Source organism: Strix aluco, chromosome 12 (genome assembly GCF_031877795.1).
Source record: "Strix aluco isolate bStrAlu1 chromosome 12, bStrAlu1.hap1, whole genome shotgun sequence".
Taxonomy (NCBI): Eukaryota; Metazoa; Chordata; class Aves; order Strigiformes; family Strigidae; genus Strix; species Strix aluco.
Genome location: NC_133942.1, coordinates 22,196,323 through 22,216,807, shown reverse-complemented (window position 1 = coordinate 22,216,807; position 20,485 = coordinate 22,196,323). Strand labels below are relative to the sequence as shown.

The following is a 20,485-nucleotide window of genomic DNA, read 5'->3' as shown; positions in this document are numbered from 1 at the left end:
CAAGCACTGCAAAAGGCTGCAGTTTGTTTTTTCCCTGGATGAATGAATGAGGAACATGGGCATTCTGTAAAAATGTCTTTTAATATTTGAAACTGTAGTGCATGCTTGGGTATTTCAAAAAGCCTCACTGTGTATGGTGGGCGCTAACAGTTCACACACAAGGGAGGCGTATTTGATTATCTTGTGTCACAGACTTCATGTAGCAACAAGAATGCTTGATTGTGAGATCAGCTTCATGGTTGGAGTGTTTTCAGCTCTGTCTAGCAGCTGTACGGTGATTATGCCTCTTGCTATTTTTGTTTTTCTTTGATTTTTTAGCTCTTCAGCAGACACAAGAGTGGAATTAATGATTGCTGTGGAACAGGGGAGTTCCCTAGGCACCACATGGGTACTGCGGGAACCAGTGATCCAGCTGCCACTGCTGCCTGGTGTCAGTGTCACCTCTGAGAAGGATGGTATCCATTTCTAACTGGAGGATGCTGAGATGCTGATGGATCTTGTGACCATAATGGTTTTCTGCTAAGATCCTGCCTAAGAGGACCGAAACTGTTGTAAGAGCTCAGGCCTGGCAGCTGGTTTGGGTCAGGGTGGCTTAGCTCTCTTGGGAGACAGCTGGTTTGTAGGGAGTGTGATGGAGCAGTTAATGCTGAAAGATGGCACTGCTCAGTGCAGGTTACATGTAGATGTAGCTGCAGAACACGGGTTATGGGAGGGCAGTCCACGGGGGTATTGCAATTCCAGTGTGTATCTGTAAGATACCAGGTGTTTCCAAAGCAAAGCAGGGGTGGACGTAATGCTGGAAGTGCAAGGTGAATGTGTAAAGGTGCTGGGCAATCTCTGCATTGAAAAATGATAGTCTGCAGTTCTCATAGTCCAGCAGAATGCCAATCCTTCGGGGGGGGATAGTAATTCTGATGTCTGGTGTCATCCCACCGTGCAGGAATTCATACTTGTGCCTGTAGGCAAGAAACACAGACAAAACCTGAGGGTACCCTGGCTGTGAGCTCTGGGGGCAGTGCTGTGTGCACATAGGTTTGTTCCAGGGTACGCTTCCTGCTTCCCAGTCCCAGCCCTCCTGTGTGCCCTGTGGTTACTGCCCCAGTCCCCCCCGCTCTGCTGAGCAGTGGCTGTGTTGGCCGAGCCCTGGTGTGCTCTGTGCTTCCACACAGCCTTACCCCGCGGTGCTGGGACCTGCCTGTCTAACCCGGGTAACAGGCCTCTCCTCTCACATCCCAGTCTGGCTGCGAATGGATGGGTGCTAAGCCCTTAGCTATGGACAAGGTCAGAGCACAACGTGGGACTCCTGTTTTTCCCATGTCTTAGAGGGCAGCATAGGACACCTGCCCCTCTGTAAATCAGAGGGTGCACCTTGCTACTAGGTTTAGCCTGAAGTTGTCCCTTTCCCCACGAAGGAGCTGTGCTCTGTTAGGCTTGCCCCAGAACACTTGCCATCTCCTCAGCCTCGCCCCTAGGTAGCTGTAGGACCTGCCAAGGGAGTTGGCGAGATGACTCCGTCCTGTCCTTCCAGGCCCTGCCAGGCTGCCTGCTTGCTCCCTGAGGGCCCCTGGTACTGAGCCCTCTTTCCTGCCACAGTTACTGGTGCTGCTCACGCCCACCTCCACAGCAGCAGCGAGGGAGCATAATCCCTGGGGCAGAGGCTGCCTGACTCACGGTGTGGCTAGGCATCCTCCAGGCTATTGGGCATCATTTTTCAAACTCCACTCTCTAAATGACGTTTCCGGCTGTTTTTCCTGCAAGACCTCCCTGCTCAGCCAGGGCGGTGTGGATGGGGAAGTTTCAGTATTCGTGCTCATTTACTAGAGGGTGACGTCTTTTGATTGTGATTCCTGGACTGTGGATTACCAGAGGCCAGGAAGGTGCTCTGTACGTAAGCAGCTTTGTCATGAGGGCAGCCCTTTTCTTCCCTGTGTAGTTGCTGTTCGAGTAATGCTGAGGTCCTTTAACAGTTACTCAAACAGCTCTCCCTAGTGTGGCACGCCGCAACCAAAAATATGAGACTTTTATGGGAACATGTGCTTTCTGAGCAGAAATGAGAAGATTTGTACAGCTGAAGTGAGTTATCTGGCATTTTGTAAGGGCCAGCTTCTTCACTAACCACCTCCTCCACCCACATCACTCAAACCTGCGAAAATTTCCCTGCAGAAATAGATATGACAGTGACTCAAACTGAGCAATGGCCCAGCTCCCTTTTCTCTCTGAAGTCCATGCTCATTGCTCCAGAAGAATGAGATCAAACCTCAATGTACCTCTGAGCTCAACACAGTAAGGAAGTTAAATTAGCCTGCCTGCAGTGTATGGGAGAGTCATTAGCTTTAGTGGGTTTGGTCTCTCTCATTAAGCAGCATTTCTTGCTGTGTGGGAGGCGAATGCCAGCACTGCTGAGGACTCTGGCTGTGCAGCAGGCCAACTGCTGGGGAGCGAGAGCAGCAGGCGCCTGGGGAGGAGCGTGTGCTCCAGCCAGCTGAGCCGCATCTAAAACCTCGTTGCGTACCAGCAGGCAGAGGACAGGCAGGTGTGGGCCCATGCCACGCCATCCTTACCGTTTACTGACCGTGTGTGTTGGGGACACTCGGGTGGCGCCCAGGGTCCCTGTTCAAGGGGAGCCAGCAGCACCCTGGCAACTGTTGCAGGCTGAGCGGCGAGCCATTCAGACAGGCAGTAGGCAATACTCAGTGATGCCTGGCGGCGTGACTTGTTTTCTTGCTCCTGAATGCTTCACAGGGTGCCCAAATCTCAGGTGGGAGTCAAAGGCATGCTAATATAAGGGTGTCTGGGGGAGAGCCAGCAGGTTCAGCTGAGGTGCAAGGGGAGCTGGCATTTCTGCATGCAGGTGTGGCTGTTGGGTACCTCCAGAGGCAGGAGAGAGATAAGAACAATTGCATACAACTGGGTTTAGCCAGATACATTGTTTCTAGGTTACATGAATTTATTATTCTCTGTCTTCCCACTGGGGTTTCGGTGACCTAAAACAAGGCCTTTACAGCTAACTTCTGTAATGCAGATTTTATTCAGATTTGCTCCTGGGACTGCCTATTTCAGTGTGAGAATGTCATTAAGCAGGAGGATTTGCTTAAAGGTTCCAGTACCCTTCCAACACCGGTTCACAGTGTCAACAGTGGAATGTCAGAGGCCCCTGGTTAAGTGCTTGGTCTGGTCTTTGATATAAAATCTCTGGCTGCCCCCTGCAAGTAGGAGCTCTCTGTGGCTCTGCCTGCAGGTATACGTGTAGGAGGTGTTCCTGTTGGAGACCTGTAGCCTCCACAGCCCTTACCTCGATGGTGTGATGATGTGCCTCATGCACCAGGATGAGTTGTTTGCCCCCAGATAACCATGTCTTGGAGTGTTTTCAAAAGCCACGCCGATTCTGTACTCTGTATCTTCCTCAGCTTCCACCTCCCAGTAATGCTTTCCTGGAAATGGGATCAGACTGCCCAAGATCCCAATACACCTGTGGGAGACAGGAATATGTGCTTTGGCAGGGGCTCCCTGCAGTGCTATTTACAATGGTTAGGTACTTAATGTACCTGGACATTACATATCAGTAAACAAAGGCCACTTTTGCTGTCTCCTTAGCAGTGCAGCATGGGTTTTTGACTACAACAAAATCCACATGCTGAGGACCTGACAAAACCTGCAGGTGTCTTTGTGATACCTACCCTGTTTATGCCTGTGGGTAGCTTTGTATAAACGAGTGCCCTGGGCGCTTTCAGGAATAGGGGGAACAGCATCCTATGCTGCCTGGGTTTTCTGGGAAAGTTATTTCTTGCTAGAAAAGAGAGTGCTCTGGTGAACCCCAGCAGATTTTATATTTTCTTCCCAAACAGCCCAGAGCTTTAAATGTCACTCACCATCAAGAATTGAGCACTGTAACAGAATGAAACTCCTGGGGCAGTCGGGGAGGAGGAGACCTGCCTATGCTGTGTTTGGAGAGACCAGCAAGAATTGAACATAGTAGGAGAGCTTGAAATATGCTTAGGTACCTGGGCCATGAAAAGTTTTAACAGTAGACTGTGGATCCTAGCCTTTATGATAGGAACCATGTAGAAGATAACTCTTTAAAAAGATATGTAGGAGAGACAGACAAAGACAATATACCACAGAGAGACCCAGTCTGAGTCACAGCAGCTGGGTGCTTTGAAGATGCAAGTCTGCAAAAACACAGGTTCTGTAGCAAGAAAGTTGGGCTAAATAACCCACACCAAATCTGCTCAAACACCCTAACTTGATTTAAGAGGCGACATAAATCCTGTAAAACTACACCCCAGCTTTTCCTCAGGAAAAGTACATGGTGTATGTCATTGCTTCATCACAGGAGATAGCAGGTTTCAAAACACACCTTCAGTTTTGGATGGGGAGTCTCACACGACCTGTATGTTTCTGTGGTAGGGTTGTCTAAAGTTGTAAATTACAAAGGCAAAGGATGTTGCTGGCAGACACTCAGCTCCTCTACCCCTAGGTAATGCTGAGAAAGAGCTGCACTCAGCATTTGGAGAGCCTGATGTGCAAGGACGGGCATGCACAGCAAGATAGCTGTACTCTGTGCAACCTCAGCAGCAATCACTTAAAGCAAGCGTACAGTTCATTGCCAGTGCATGTAGATGTCTTGGGAATAGCTTGAAGGCTGCTGAAATCAGGACTCAGAGAGGCTGTGTGTTGCTACAGCTTGAGAAGGAAAAGGAATGATAAAAAATGGATGGGTAAACATCTGTGAACAAAATATTACCATAGTAATGAGAGTTGCAAAGCCACTAAGGCAAACCTGAGTCAGACCATAGGAGCTGCTGTGGTTAGGAAACACATTAGCCTTTCAGAGATCACACAAACTTCACAAAGAAGAGTTTGCAATGTAATTTCCTTGTAGCGTGCATGTTAGTCATTTGAGCCTGGGAGCTTTTTCAGCATGAAAGAGGGTTCTGAAAGTTCACAGTGGCATCAAAAACTCAGCCTCAGAGTTCAGAAGGAGATGAGTGCCAGCTCTGGCTGTTTATGTGAAACATAAAAGCACCCTGTGTGAAGTGGGATGAAATCCCATTTAGGCTTATCATGGTGACTTTAATGAAGAGACTCATCTACCTCCTGGCTCTTTTCTACTGAGCCCTCTAGTAACATTGCATTTCCATGGAGGGACTAAGTTGTGGGCTTGTATTATTCTGTGTCTGCAGATGCCTGTCCTGGTTATATGTTGTTTCCATGGTTCTGACCGGAAACATGCATTTCAGCAAACTAAGTCTTCTTTCAATGGCAAATGTCCTAATATTTTTTTGAAAGTAAAATCAATAGGCCCAAATAGTATCAGCTAGATCTTTCAGCAAGAGGTAAGTATTCAGATCCCTCTTTCCTTAGCATTTGCTTTGGCACTTAAATACCTGTTCAAAATCAGCTCAATGTGCCAAACATGCGTAAGCAGGTTTGTATGTAATTGTGGCTGGCTGCATCTGTAATCCTCTTTATGAACTTGCGTTAACTTCCAAGTGATGATTGAGTTCCAAAGAGCAGCTAGAGAGAGATTTAAACTCACAAAATCAATGAGAGCTGCTGAAAGCCCCATTACACACTTCCTGGCATCTATTTAAAAAAACCCCAAAAGACCAACTGTGCTTTGACCTACACAAGCCTCTTTCAAAGAAAAGGGTCAGGTGCCCAAAGCACCAGTAGGGTTTTTTTCCTATTCTGTAGTGTTTGCTGTAGTGAACAGGTTTTACATAGTGTTTAGTGGTTTCCATTGGACAGAGCTGTATAAAAGCAGCCCCCAAATCTCCATGTGTGAAACTGAGACCAAGAAGGGATGGGCAGAGCCTCCTGCACATTCTGTGCAAGGCTCTATCACCTTGGCAGCTTGCAGAGGAAGGGGCAGGAGAGAGGGAGCAAGAGCCAGCAGAGAGGAGCGGCTCCTCAAATCTTGGAAGTGTGCAAGTGATGGATCACTGTAATTAAACAGAACCTAATAATTATCCCCCCTCCTTTTTTTTAATCCCACTAGTGCTGTATTAAGAGTATATGGGGTTTGATTTTTTTTTTTCTTGTGACATTTTTCTGGGGTTTTTGGGCTCTGTAAAAAATTAAATGGGAAGAAAGTTTTGGAATTTAATAGAAGTCAGTGCACACATCATGCAAATGGAGATGTTGTAAATAATACGTATTAGTCACCCTAGAAATTCTCAGAAAAGAGCAGCATGCCACAGGGAGTTCAGTAATGATGCTCAGGAACAATAACCCCAGTGAAACTACAGGGCCTGGATAAATGGATACGGAATTTTACTCTCCAAGAAACTATGGGGAAAGCCTACCATTCAAACTGAAGAGTTATCTTAGGAGCCCAACTTGAAATACCTTAAAATAAATCTGATTTTCTAAAAGATGAGTAATCCATATTTTAAAAGGACCAACAAAGATGTTTGCAGTTGTCTAAAACTGAAGACAACCATAGTCACTTATGCAAAAACCAAGATGGAAAAAACCACTATACATTATACACACACATACAGTCTGAAAGGTTTAGCTGGTCGGTGCCTGGCTTGAAGGTGAGGAGAGCTGCAATACCAGCAGTGGATTTAAATTCAAGGTAGGGTTGTGTTGTGGGCAGAGCAGCCACAAACCACATGCATTAGTTGCAGCTGAAGTTCTTCTGTATACCTTGTAAAGCTGTTATCATAGACGGGCAGATCACACTCTGGGTTTTCCAGTTCATCACATGCAATTGTAAATCCGTCATCTAGAATTGCCAGTAAAGGATGGGCTGTATCCTCGTTAAGGCAGAAGTAGGTGCCTGCAAGAGAGAATGCATTATGGCATTGGGGTTTGCAGCAAGGGTGTGGTGAAATGTTGTTTGGGTCCACAAAAAGATAAACCCATGCTCTGGAAGGCATCTGTGGCTGACACTGAAAGGACAAGGTTGTCCATTTGGAATTTTCCGGATAGATGGGTGTTTTACAGCTTAACACTGTTTAGTTACAGCCTTGTGAAAAGCAGGAAAAGGGCCTTAAGCTGGTTTTGAACCCAGCCAGGGCTCAAAGCTGCAGGCATTGCGCAGGGAGTAGCTATTCAAACATGAGGGGTCCACCCTGCAATGGACTGTCTGATTTCAAGTCACGTTCCTCAGAGCTGAAGTGATCTATTTTTAATCACTGAAAGGAGAAGGGGGCCTTAAAGGCCTCTCCATGGCCTCACTCTTCCACATGAATGCTGGGCACAGTTTGAAGGGAAGGGATCTCTACAAAGGTAGAGCAGCATCCCTCATTCTTCAGCACCTCCTCATCAGATCAGCCCTCAGAGGGGTAAGTCAGCTAAGGCAGCCCAGGATAAAAGTACTTCTGCCCTTCTCCCTTTGGAGACTTCACAAAGCAGGTCTGACGCACGGCGCTCTGATGAGCAGCCACGTGCGTCCCAGCTGCTGTTTGTAGTTGGTGTTTGTGTATCCACCCCAGTAAGTAAGAATCAAAGGTCATTCCCAGTGTTGGAGGTGAGCGCTTGCAGCTGACAGATCAATTTGCATCAGCTGTTTGCATAATGTAGACTCAGAGAAGATAAATCTCTCCATGCTAATCCCAAATGAAATCATTATAATCAAACTGCAAGTTACTTCAATGCAAATACAATACAAACAATGACAGGGCAATTACAGGCATGTGCTGCTGAAAACAAACACATGCTGTGCAAGCAGAATTGGCAATTTCAAATATTGAGTTTGATTTAAGCAGTTGAAATACACACAAACAATGGTAACACAATGACACTCTTCCTCTCCAGGGATTAAAGAATGACCATTCCTTTTCTGTGGTGTCACTGATGTGTAGCAGACAAGTTTCTTACCGTAGCCTTTCGCAGATTAATGGGTGTGTGGTCAGCTTGCTGAATAAGCACAATTTGCAAATCTCTCACAGAAGGTAAGGGCAGAAGAGACACAGGTATGGTGTGAATGCATCTGTGAGTGATGTGGGAGCTTTGAGACACCTCAGTGAAGTTGCAGTGTCATTATAGCAGTGGTGAAGATGAAAACAGGTGTCTGCCTATAAGTCATTAAAACGAGCTTTGATTAGATGGTTGGAAGGGGAAAGAGCTTCCAACTTCCCTTTGGGGGAGAACGTTAATCCTTGCCCAGTGTGGCACTGAGAACAGAGATAATAATGCTATGTCAGTTACCAAAAGCAAAGCTTCCAGCTGAAAGCTGGACTGCCTTTTTCCTGATGAATAAAGGGAACCAGCCCTCAGAGCTTCCCCAGCCAAGCTGGAGACACTCTAATATATACAGAGGAAGATTTTTGCATATCCAAATGACTCTGGAAAGTGCTGACTGACTGTCTCAGCCATACTTTCCAGCAGCAGTATCATTACAAGGTAATCTCTGAAGTAAAGTAAAATCACACTACAACTTTCTTCATTGGTGTGTCAGTACTTGGCAAGCTGGAAACATCTGGGGGTGTTGGGTGGATACTGTCTTTTAAAATGTTTAGAAATTAGTAACTTTCAAGTATCAAATGTACCGGACAGAAATACTTTTAAATTACAGAGCTAAAGCAAGGCACTTATTGTTACAAAAAGTGTTTTTTTTCATTCCTAAAAGGTTACCAGGTGTGTAATTAGATGGAGGAGATTAGGACCTGATCCAGAGGCCATTGAAACCAGCAGGAATCCTTCTGTTGAGACAATAGATGCTACAATAGGCTGCTGGAGTTGGGAGCTGTACAGTACCTGTGGTGTGTATCAGGACAGGTTCACTTCTTTCACTGGAACCACCCAGGTTTAAGGCTCTAACACAGATGCGATAGGTTTGCATTGGCTGGAGGTGAATTAGGACTTCGCAGTTAGGAATCCCAACAATAGATCTACAGAAAATAAATCCATGGAAAATGATAGGGTAGAGAACAAAGGTAGGCCTTTGAGACTATTTTTCTGAACAACAAAGAAGAAATTACATGATCAGCTTCTCTTGTAACCCCTCAACAACACTTTACCTTGAACAGTTGTCAGTAGCAGGGGCAAGAGACACTCTGTGACAGACTATGCAGATTTTTACATTTGCTTCTGCCCTTTTCCCATACCCTGTATATTAATTTTCGATTAACATTTATACAATTAATTTTACTAAGAGGAATGTTTATAAAGGTGAATTCACCAAAGGGTCATGGGTCCTTTCTTAGTGTTGTCTGATGCCACATGACTTGAAATGGTTTCATCTCTACAAGTCATGGACTTGATAAAACAGTGACTCACTCAGTAATAATATTGCCATTTTCTTCATCTGTCAGCTTGGACAATTCAACCATGTAAGAATCAACGGGGTTAATGTCTCTAGATTCCCAGCAGACCAGTGCCGCATTTTCACAGCTTCGGATCTTTTTACTCTTTATGGTAGGTGGTGAAGGAGCTAAAAAGTAGGCAAAAGAACAATTCTAAGCTTTTGTTTGAAGGTGTTTGCAACAAACATGCTTTGAAGACTTAAAAAATAAAATAAAGTTGTTTACTGATACTATATAGTTAAAGAAACCTGCTTCCCTAATGGACGATAAACAGCAGGCAGGGCGATTAACAGTACTATTCAAAGACTTAATTTGGACTATAAAGGTCCCAAGAGAATTAATCAGAGAAGTAACGTACATAGAGACTGATTATACAACCGTTTTCTTTCTGTCATTGGTTTTATCTTTATCATAAAGGTGCATCTCTTCTCTGCTCTAAGATGTCACAGACATCTGGAATGAGTGCTTGAAGGTCTCACTCTGACTTGCCCAATTTGATGTCAGGATTTCACAAAATATGCTTGACTGAACTGCAGTTACAAAGGGCAGCATAGCAGATGAATCCACAAAATACCGACAGGCCAGTAAAAGGAGAGCTAGGATCCACTTGGCAGAACTGGGAGACATGAGCCTTATTCCCAGTTCTTCCACATGCTTGCATTTAAATAAGTTATTTTGTCTCTGTGCTTCTGTTTCTTCAACTCTAAACCAGGGACAATTGGCCTCATAGGCTCTCCAAATAAAAGTAGGAAACTCCCATACAGTCCGTAGACTTATATCAGAAGAAACAAAATGCCTAAAAAGCATTAGTGGCATAAAATTCAGAGATGACTGTGAATTTCACTATGAAGCTCACATAGCTGTATGAATAAAATATTTTTACCTGTTACATAAACTGCTCTTTCACTTGGTGGACTGATACCAGAGGCATTTAAAGCACTGACCCAAAATTCGTATTGTGTATTCGGCAACAAATTAGTAATGGTGCAGTATGTTTCTTTGACTTTTAGTGTATGCTCTGAAATGAAAACAACAAAGCATTTACAGTGCCTTTACACAGTTACCCACTCTTCCCCAAAGCTGCTTCAAATAATGGAGTTGAGATGTATTGTTTTATGTGCTGAGTTCCAGAGGGCTCCTTGTGCTCCATACCCTTTGATTAGCTGTCAGGCTGTTTCACCATGCCTTCCTCTAAGGAGGCATAAATCAGATAATGCATCAGCTTCCAAAGGAACCACATCACTCAGAAAAAAAACCCAGAAGGAAACGTCACCCACCTGACACTGAATTTTTTCTAAAAAGACCCTGCACGTTCCCACTCCAGGGATGCTGTCTGGTCAGCTCACCCCAGCAGTGGAACAACAGCTGAAGCTATTTCACTACTCATTTCTCATTCTTCTTATAAAATTTGGATAGGTTTGGCTTTTCTTTCTGAACTGGCCATTTGGCACTCTACGGGCTTCCAGTTTTGCTGGAGAAGTGACTGGGTGTTTTCAGTAAAAGGTTCTGCAAGAATATTATTAGCAAAGGCAGTTTTGTCACAAGGCTAGGACATATTAGAATGGTTCTGTGGTTCTTTTTTTTTGTGCGTGTGGGTGATGGGGAGTTACAGCCTATTATTAGTACTGAGATAAACTGTAAAATGACTGTGGGGGTTTCAGTGGGCATGCCAATAACATGATGATTTGCTCTCTAAAAATACTGTGCTTTGCAGTGGATGCAGCGCATGTGTGTCTAACGCAGTGCCCACCCTTCAGGAAAGGAAATGCTACTGTTGAGACCTGACTTCATCCACTGTCCCCTTCCCACTCCTGCTATCCCAGCTGCTGCCCCATCCTGTCTTTGTTCCTGTGATGGGTCCTGCTGCAGCCGGCAGCATGGCAGACCTGGCAGGGGAAAAGCAACAAAGCCAGAGGCAGGAAATGGGACGGCAAATATGACAGCAGAGAGAGTGCACAGAAAGTGCACTCGTTGCCACAGCAAGTCCAGAGGGACTTTGGAACCAGCTGGTTTTGCCAGTGGAGGGCTGAGGTGTCCCCCTGGGTCCAGGCCTCCTCCTTACCTGCTTGTTCACCATTGCGCGTCTCGTTGCTCACTGGTTTATAGCACAGTTGGTAGCACTCGACAGTGTCATCTGAGAAGAGGCCCCAGCAAACTCTCAGTGAGGTGCCAGTTGCTGCATTGGGAGCCTGAGGATTGATCACAGGGGCACAAGGAGCTGCAGAGGGGAAAACAGGTCAGTTTTTGAATATATAAGCGTGGTACGTTGTTCACAGGCAAACACCTCTCCTCTCACAAAGGTGTTTGCACAAAGCCTAGGCACTGAATAGGGTCACATTCCTCCCACATGGAGAAAAGTTAGGACCTGACCCTGTAAATAGTTGCAGATAACAATCAGGTCACTGGTGTATGAACTAATCTTGCTTCAGATCAAAATCAAAACAACAAAATACATAAGCCTCAGCCTAACCCTTCCCTGTAAACTTGGCCTCCCCTGCCTCTGAGGGCTGCTGTTCCCCAGCCAGCTAGTACAGCCCTGCAGGAGCAATCTCTGACACACACAGCACTGCTGTGCACCAGCCCAGGGGCTGAGGAGCCTCTGGAGGAAAGGTGAGGGAAAAGCTGTACAACATGGGGTCAGCGGCACAAGCAAACAAGTAGCAAATGATATTTTCCTTTAAGAAAACACAATGGATGGGCATAACAAATGCATATTGTTCTTTCTGACCATTTGTGGTGTGCCAGAAAAGATTTAAAATATTTTGTATTTTTATTTTTTTAATTATTAGAAATTTGTTTGGGTTTTGCTCTGTTACTTGTGGATAACAGGAAAAATGTTTGCTAAATAGCAGAGGAACAAGCGACTGAAATCTGGTTATCAAGACAAGCTGTGCAGATTGTTTAAAGCAGTCTGGTGTGCCTCTCTACTTTGTTCAAGCAACTACAAGGTAAGACAAGTTATTACCAACTAAGCATGCCTGACCCCTCAACAGAAAGGGGTAGTCTTTGTGAGTCTTCTAGAAAATCATCCAGCAAAGGCAGGGAAGGCCAAATGTGGCAGTTCTGGTAATTTTATACTGAAAACAACTGAAAAAAAAAATCCAAAAATAGCTTCCAGTGTCTTTGTATATATAGGCAAAAAAAAATCTAGAGGAAAAACTAGGGAGAAGCTAATTCTGCGTTTGCAGTGCTCCTTTAAAAGAAGTAATGGACTTCTGTTTCATACATATCCTTAATGAAATGTAAATAGGTTTGAAATAGTTATCAGATAGAAGAGTACCTGGAATAGTATTAATGGAGTTCATTAGTTGTTCAACTTCAGAGAAATCTATGACCCGCTCTTCAAAGTCTGGCAGCGTTGAAAGCTTTAAATCCACTTCTTTCTTTAAGAATTCTTCCAGCCTGTAATTGTAGGGAAAAAAAAAATATGTCTAATTGGAAGTACCATAGTATTGGAGATACCTTTCTATGATACCTCCTGGTAAGAGGAAAAGAACAGCAAATGCTAAAATAACACCTATTTCCTTAAAATAATGTTTTCATAGTTGTACAGAGCTCAGCCTCCCCATGCCCTTTGCTTGGAGATACACGGCCATACACCAGAGCAGTGCTCCAAGATGCCAAACAGAGCTGGATGCTGATGGCACTGAGGGACCAGGCCTTGTGTGCCCTGCTCATGTGCCACTGGCTGCTGCACACTGCGCTCCCACTGAGCAGGGGAGTGAGATTTCCCCTGTGGGAAGCAAGCTATAGCTCCATGACTTTCATTATTTGAATTTATGACTATTACTAATTCAGGACTTCATGGTTCTAGGTGGTGTAAATTTGAAACAAAAGGGTATCTTTTCCCTGTGTTTTCATAAATGATGGCAGTCAATTTAAATGTATATTTTTCACAGTTGATTTAGTGTGCCTTACAACTTCTTCCAACTGCTCCAAGATCTTTTAGTATCTGTTTTGAGCTCCCACAGCTTGACTTTCTACCCCTCTATATTAATGCATAAATAAGCCTGTTACTAATCTATTTAGGGAGCTTGGTTTTAGTCAGGTTTGTATCCAGAGCGTTTCTTTCAAGATCTTTAGCAATCCTGTTTCTCAGTCACTGAAATTAGTTCCTTATGACTAAGCTGAAAACAGTGATTTATTTATGCTCTAACTCTCCTTTTGGGTTTTTGAAATTGGCTCAAAACTACTTTTGAGTGTTAAACTTCTTAGAGCAACTTTTCCTGCTGCAGTCTAAAACAGAAATACTAAAGATTTTGATAGCTCTGGTATCTTAGATAATGTTTATGTGCCTGAACGGAGCCTAGAACATGCAAGTATCTCCAATAACAGGTCCAATTACAAGGAATAAATGTGACAAAATCCCAGACTGTGATACTACCTGTCAACCATGGTTACTGCTGCCTGTAGAAAAAAAGAGAGAGAGTGTTAAAGACAGAAAAGATACATTTCTTGCATTAGTCCAGACTACATCATGCTGTTGACCTGTCTAACAGGAATTGTCCCAAATGCAGCCCTTCAGAGTGAACTGATTTGCTCTCACCCAGCTCTGAGAACAAAACTGTGCCTGTCCATTCAAATGGACGGATCTTGGCTGCATTTACAGTAAGATAATGTGCAATATCAGGCACTGATCAGTGTGTCTACCCATCTAGACTCTAAACCGTATCCTTCCTCAGTTATCCAAAGTGCCAACAGGTCCTTCACAAACAAAAACCAGCAACAGGTGGGGAACAAAAAAAATTAGTGAAATTATCTGCACTACAGGAAATCTGAGCAGTGCACGTTACTGGAAGACAGACAGTCCCTGGAGAAACCTAAACAGCTGAGCACTCATGACTAAGAACTATTCACTTCTTGGGTGAATAATGGTTCCTAGGGGTGATGTAAAACTGTTTATGAGCTAAGGAGAAAATAAGGTTATTCCAGAGATGCAGAGGAACAGGAAAAGTCAGCTCATGCAAAGAACTCAGCAGGTTGGAGTGACACAGCAAGCTGATCCACTGGAGCAGACTGGAGGTGTTAGGAGATTTGTTTACTGTCCGGTTCAGAAGTTAGTGCGGCTGTGCTCCCACCCACATGAGTCACAGGACAGCTCAGATTAGAGCAATCACTCATCAACGGTGAAAATTCTAATTTTCTTCCAATTATTTTTCTACCTGCTAAAGAAAAATAACTTCTTGACACCTCCTCAACAGTGGGATTCATCCATCACTTTGCAGGAGCTCCTGATGTATTTAGATTGGAGCCTCCTGTTCAGCTGAACTTTCCAACAAAATGAGCAAGAAAAAGAAACATCTTCCAAAGTGGTTGCATCAGCCTGCCTGCTGTGAGCCCGGAATAGAGCAAGAGAGCTGAGCCTGCATGAGGCAATGAACACAAACTGCTTCCAGAGTTTCCTGAGATAAGCTTTTTAGAGAGCTATCTTCTCTCTGAACCCCAGTGAGACTCACAAATCCTTGAGCATCCAAGTTACAAACTTCTGCTGCTACTACAGCATTTTGGCCCCATTGTGTTGCCCCAGTAAGTCAATGCCACCACGCCAAGCACCTGGAGCAGTGACGGCACCATGGACCAAGCACCCCAAATGCTCTCTAGCAATAAAGCCGCTTGGGACTTCCCAGCTGGAGACTACTTGCAAGCAGCAAAGAGCATTTAGAAGGGGCCATGCCAGTTAAAACTCTTTACCTTCATAAAACTGGCTTTGTCATTTTCCAGGTAAAGCTCCTGGGTTGCATCTGTCAGCTCCTTGCAGGTGTCGAGATGTTCCCCACAATGGACCAGCTGCCCATATAAAGCTTCCAGCTTCTGCCTCTTCTCTTCCCCCAGTGCTTCCAACTGTTCTTCGTACTTCTGAGCAAGCACTTGCACTGCATCGTTGTAATGCACCTCGAAGTTCTGCTCCTGCCTCCCAAAGTTTTCCTGCAAGGCATTTGTGAGTTTGTTCCTTGGTCAGGCCTGATCCATAGCTCAGCCAGAGAAAAAATCTTACTCAGGTCTGTCTAAAATTCTCCTTGCCAGGGAGACAATGCCAGTACACAGAAGCTGTGATTTGACTACTTTGCATTTTTAGGGGTTTATTCTAATCATTCACCCCCTCTGAGGCACAAGAGAGCGTTGGATTTGGTTCCAGACATAAGAGCATCAGAAATTATAATAAAAACAATGATGCAAGGCAACTGTCTCCAACCTAAGCCCAGGGAGCACAACTAGGGATATATCCTAGACATAATCTCACAAGTGTTTCCACCAACACAATCAAGCACATCCTTCCATGAGAGAAACCATGGCAACCCAGTGGGATCCACGGATTCGCGCTGGGGGAGCTGAGCAGCTAATGCTGGTATCCTCACTCGCTGCTGGAGAAAGCATTAGGAAGGAAGATTTAAGGAGCAGGCAAGTCTTTATTGTCAGCAGCTGCCCACTGCTCAGGCACCAACGTCCTCCTGCGCCACATGCAGCAGAGAAAAGACTGTAGGTGCCCTGAGTTACTGCTTCAGTTTGACTTGCTGCCAGCTGGGCCCCTTCCCCTAGGGCCAAGTTGACATCAGCCGAGCAGGAGCACAACCCTTGAAATGCTGTAGCTCAGTGCAGCTGGTCCAAGGGTTTGCCTGTATCTGGCACTTCTGTAAATGAAACCGAGTGAACACAAGGGGTACACTCTGGATGGACTAGTTAGATCACAGGTCCTTGGCCATTTAAAACTAAGATAACCTGAGTGGGAGTCACTTTATTTCTGAAAGCAAGTGTCTGTGCAAATGCTTAATGTGGTTTTACCAGCCCGCTTAAAAAAGTCATTAGGATGACTTTTCCTGAGTACCTCAGTCTCGGCAAACCCCAAGATAACTCTGTGCTCTGTTACTCACCTCATTAACAACAGAACACTGACTGTCAAAACTGTTCTAACCCCAGTACCACAAAGTTAGCCCAAGAAAAAACACCTTACCTCTACAGTGATGAAGATTTCCTCCAAGTGACTGGCAAAGTTTTCCATCTGAGCAATCTGCTCTTCCAACTTGCACATGTTTTTATGAATCTCCTCCTACCAAAACACCCAGTGTGATTCTTAGTATGTCTGAACACTGTTTTAGAGGCACCGCAGTACAACTGTATTACTCTTACCTTTTCACTTTCCACAGCACTGGGGAGCTGAGCCACTTCGTGATCCTTGTGCTCACCAAACAGTTTGTCAAAAGCTCGGATTGGCATCTTGCAGGTAGAACAAAAAATATTTGCCGCTTCCTCCTCCTCACTGACAGCCTGGCTGTTCCACTCATCCAACATGACACTGCTGCTAAGCCCCTCTCTGGACCATATGTGGCTCTCAGTCTCATCCTCTGCTATGGCTTTGCTCTGATCTTCATCTTGAGAAGCCTCGCCAGGAAGTCCCTGTTGCTTTGTGCTTTGACTTTGATCTTTCACTGGAGAGCTACTTTTTGATGCATTATATATGGAGCCTTGTGATCCTGCTTTTTCTCTGTGAGCAGGTGGCCATCTGCTCTCCACCATCTCCAGATGTCCTCCAAGAAGCTCAAGCTCTTTTTCTCTATCCTCATCAAGTCCATACATCTTAGCCAACTCTGCAACCTCCCTCTCCAAGTCATATCCAGCTTCTTGTGAGCGCTGAATTTTTTCACTACTCAGTGCAGATTCCCTTCTTGTGTCCCCCCGAGATCTGTCTCCTTGACCAGATAGCTCTTCAGGAAAGATATCAAACCTATCCTTTGATCCATAAAGATCCATGTGATAAAATATCAAGCCTTCAGCCTCAGTCTCACTAGACTCTGGGACTGGTGGGGAAGCTGAATGACCAGTTGACTGGTCACTAGTTTCATGCTCTCTTGTGCTGCCAGACCTGAATGACATTGGTATCCTCAAGGAGGCTTTTGAGATGGTAAGTCTCAATCCTGTAAAAGATAAGAAAGATCCTTAGCTACATACTTAGATATCAAGCATGAGTTTTTCTTGCTTAAAAATATATAGATGGAATAGGTTCTGCTGAGGAACACTCAGGGCCTGGAGGTAGGCATGGGAAGACCAAAGCCAGTGGCTTCACTTCCTAAGTGAAGCTTCTGAAGTGAAGCTCTGGAAGGCTTGTTTTTTCTCATATCCGTGCAAAGCACAGCAGAGAGCAGTCTCTGGTGCGCATCCTATGTTTTCTGAGTGGCTCATCTGTGATCCTGATGTCTGATTTCCAAACTGTGGAGTAGTCCTGTCCTCAGCTCAACACTTAGTGCTGTTCTGTGCAACTGGAGATGGCCTGGTTTGAAGCCTGCTCACCCTTCAGCTGCTGTCAAGTGCTCTTCCTGAACTGTCAGTCAGGCATACTGTAGGATGCCCTCTCTTGTGGCCACTGATGCCACATAACGCACTAGTAAATGCCCTGAAAAATCCTGTTCTGGATTTTTCAAGTAGCCATTCTTGATACTGAAACTTGAGGTTTCTTTTTAACATTATTCTCAGTCCAGGTCTCAGGTCCTTTCTACGAAACAGGGAAAAATACTGCCTTTGGGGGTTCTCATATATAAAATATATATTTTAACATAAATGAAGCTCAGAAAGAAGATCAGTGGTGACCTCCATGATAAAGCACAGAGTAACTAGGAAGCAAGGCAGGTCATTGACCCCTGAATTGAGAGAAGTCAGCTCTGACCGGGAGCTTGCACACTTTGTCCATTCTGTGCAATGAGGGAGGTGTGAAAAGAGCATGTGGATGTTAAATACAAAGCTGTATGATAAAGCAGATGCACATGGAACAACATTAAAGGTGCAAAGGCAATTTTAATGCTGACTCCCAAAGCCCACTCTTTCCAACCATCTGTATCAACGACAGCACATGAAATAATGCTAGTAGAGAGACAGTGCTCTGTCAGAGCTGAAACATCTCTGCAGCCCTCCACAGCATGAACAAAATCACAGCTACAGAATTACTCAGGTCAATTTTATCAGCAGTTTACTACTACAATCAACAGAGTTCGTGCAAAGACTTCAGCTGAATATTAATGAACCTACAGTTACATCTAGTCCTACCTAAGTGAAGCATATGAAAGCTTTAAAACCACTTTCTCACAGAAAAAAAGCCAAAAGGTTAGTCAGGCATCAAAGTTACCAGAGCTTCTGCAGAAGCTTTCACATAAGCTTTGCTTTCAAACTACTTTTTATGGTCTTTGTAGTTTCAAGTACTTGCTATCACCTCAAATTTATTTCATCAATATTTTACTAATATTCCTGAGAATTACTTAGCTAACAAAGTCAACACAGTCAGTGACTTATTAGAAAGCAACTTCTCGAACCAGTGAAAAATGCTAAGAAACTTCTGACTCTTTGGTTTTATATCAATGACTGAAAACAGTCCAGCCTACCAGATCTGTAAGAAAACACAGAAGTTCACCATTTGTCTTCTGGCACTGCAGACATGGGTGTGGATTCTACAGCTAACAATATCTTACTATAGACAAAAACACTGAAGTTAGGCAGAAATACTATTTATGCTAAAGGCAATAAAATAAATCATGCAAATTCTAACATATTAAACAGAAAAAAGGTCTTGACACATACCAGAAAATGTTGTCTGGCTCCCGCAAAGACTTTTTCCCCCATAATTATAATAGTAAGGCTTGCTTTGGAAGCTACTACTAACTAGAAAAGTGAATTAACAAGTATTTTTCCTACCAAAATGAAATTAAATTACATAAATTAAAATGAGCATAATTAAGCTTGTCTGGAACCCTGCTGCCTAAATAAGATTTTCAGATGATTGCTCAGTGTTTGCTCAGTTTACAAGCACAGATACAATTACAGTGAAGAATGTTTAAGTCCGTGACCATCAATTATCGAAAATACATAACAAAAAATGTTACTACCTAAAAACTTGCCTTCTATCTTAAGACGTCATAAATTCTTCTGATAGCTCAGATGGCATCAAACTTCACATTTATTTCCCCTAGTAAAAATTAATTCACACAAAAGCAATTCCCTGCCACTTTCCTATGACTGCAGTTGGAAGACTTATTGCTGTAACCCTAGACTGCCTCTTTGCTCAGATAGGGACATGCCAGCAATGAGCAATGGAACAAATATAGATGTGCCCCGGCTGTCCTTCAGCAGTGTGCTACTTGAGTGTCACCAGGATGAATGTCATACACTGAGAAAAGGCTCTGAAGGTTGATTCCTGGATCTGAAGTACATGGAACAATTATAGAAAGCCCTCGATAAAGCCAGAGCACCCTCTCACTTTCTGAGGTGGTATTAATAAACCCTGCAGAGTGCAGTCATTGACTCTAGGTGCGATTTCCAAGGCTGTGGTGCTAGGCAGAGTATCGTGTGGGATACACAGAACATGCATTCTGCACAAACTAGCTCAAATGGCTGAACGCATGCTTACAGCATTGCTGCACAATTAAATGGAAGTATCTGTTTAATGGCAAAGTCCTCTCTATTAAATTAGCAGAAGCTTTACTATGGGGTTGAGTTGTAATCAAGAACAGATTCTAGAAAAAAAATACTAAAATTCAGAATTTAGAAAAAAATCAGAACTCATAATGTTGCACACACTTATAATACATATACACACATCCTCACCCTGTATGTGTATGCTAGACCTCTGGAGAGCTAATTATAGCGAAGAAAGCGGCCAATGACCCAGCTAGGGAGGGTTTTCATGGGAACATATCCCTTCTGTCTGTGCTCAGTAGTGGTTCACCTAATAAAACCCAGGCTGTATATTACCACTGATTGTTGTGATTACTGTAGCACTTGAGCTTTATGTATCCACTCAAACCCACAGCTGTCCGGCATACATAATCTTCTGCTTGTGAATATGCTACTGAGCCAGCCGTGCTGGCAAGAGGTTTTTAAGCACGTTTGAGAACATTGCATTATATACGTCTTGAGCTCAGGGGACAGTGCAAGGGAAAACATCTATTGGATCTTGACACAGTTCTGTTTTTTCCTCCTTTTCCAATTAAATTTGGTGTCATTTCCTTACATTTCTAGCAGTGCAATTGTTTGCTGTTTTGGTAAGAAATTACAAGTTAATTACCCATGTAGTCATGATCTCATTACCACTGAAAGTGCCTCTATCATCTGTGAGATCAGAGCAGAAATGTTTTCATATAAATGATGTAGCCTTTGCTGAAATGTTAACATTTATGCTCTCAGACAGATTTTATTGTTTTTTCAAATAAGAACTTATTTTTGCCCTATACTGTTCAGCTACACTATCT

General features: G+C 44.0%; 1 protein-coding gene across 3 annotated transcripts; it reads right to left on the bottom strand.

Annotated features, from left to right (window-relative positions):
- Positions 1-62: 62 nt before the first annotated feature.
- On the bottom strand, positions 63-20,212 carry FSD2 (fibronectin type III and SPRY domain containing 2). Of its 3 annotated transcripts, none has more exons than XM_074837860.1 (13): positions 18,819-20,212; positions 16,383-17,167; positions 16,207-16,302; positions 14,949-15,182; positions 13,642-13,664; positions 12,538-12,659; positions 11,320-11,475; positions 10,141-10,275; positions 9,232-9,385; positions 8,710-8,843; positions 6,655-6,787; positions 3,293-3,469; positions 63-956 (listed from the first exon to the last, which is right to left on the bottom strand). In XM_074837860.1, the coding sequence occupies exons 2-13, from the start codon at positions 17,124-17,126 to the stop codon at positions 704-706; spliced, it is 2,361 nt and encodes a 786-aa protein (XP_074693961.1). In that variant the 5' UTR covers positions 17,127-17,167; positions 18,819-20,212; the 3' UTR covers positions 63-703. The 3 variants fall into 3 exon arrangements, with proteins under 3 accessions (XP_074693961.1, XP_074693960.1, XP_074693962.1); XM_074837859.1 differs by having other exon boundaries at positions 19,124-20,212; XM_074837861.1 differs by having other exon boundaries at positions 19,136-20,212.
- Between the last annotated feature and the right edge of the window lie 273 nt (positions 20,213-20,485).

Excerpts from the sequence above, each read along its gene's own strand:
- FSD2 (XM_074837860.1), bottom strand. The coding sequence starts at position 17,126 with ATGTCATTCAGGTCTGGCAGCACAAGAGAGCATGAAACTAGTGACCAG. Across the intron at positions 8,844-9,231 it reads AATGGCAATATTATTACTGA|ATCTATTGTTGGGATTCCTA; the intron begins GTGAGTCACTGT and ends TATTTTCTGTAG. Across the intron at positions 6,788-8,709 it reads TGTCCTGATACACACCACAG|GCACCTACTTCTGCCTTAAC; the intron begins GTACTGTACAGC and ends TCTCTCTTGCAG.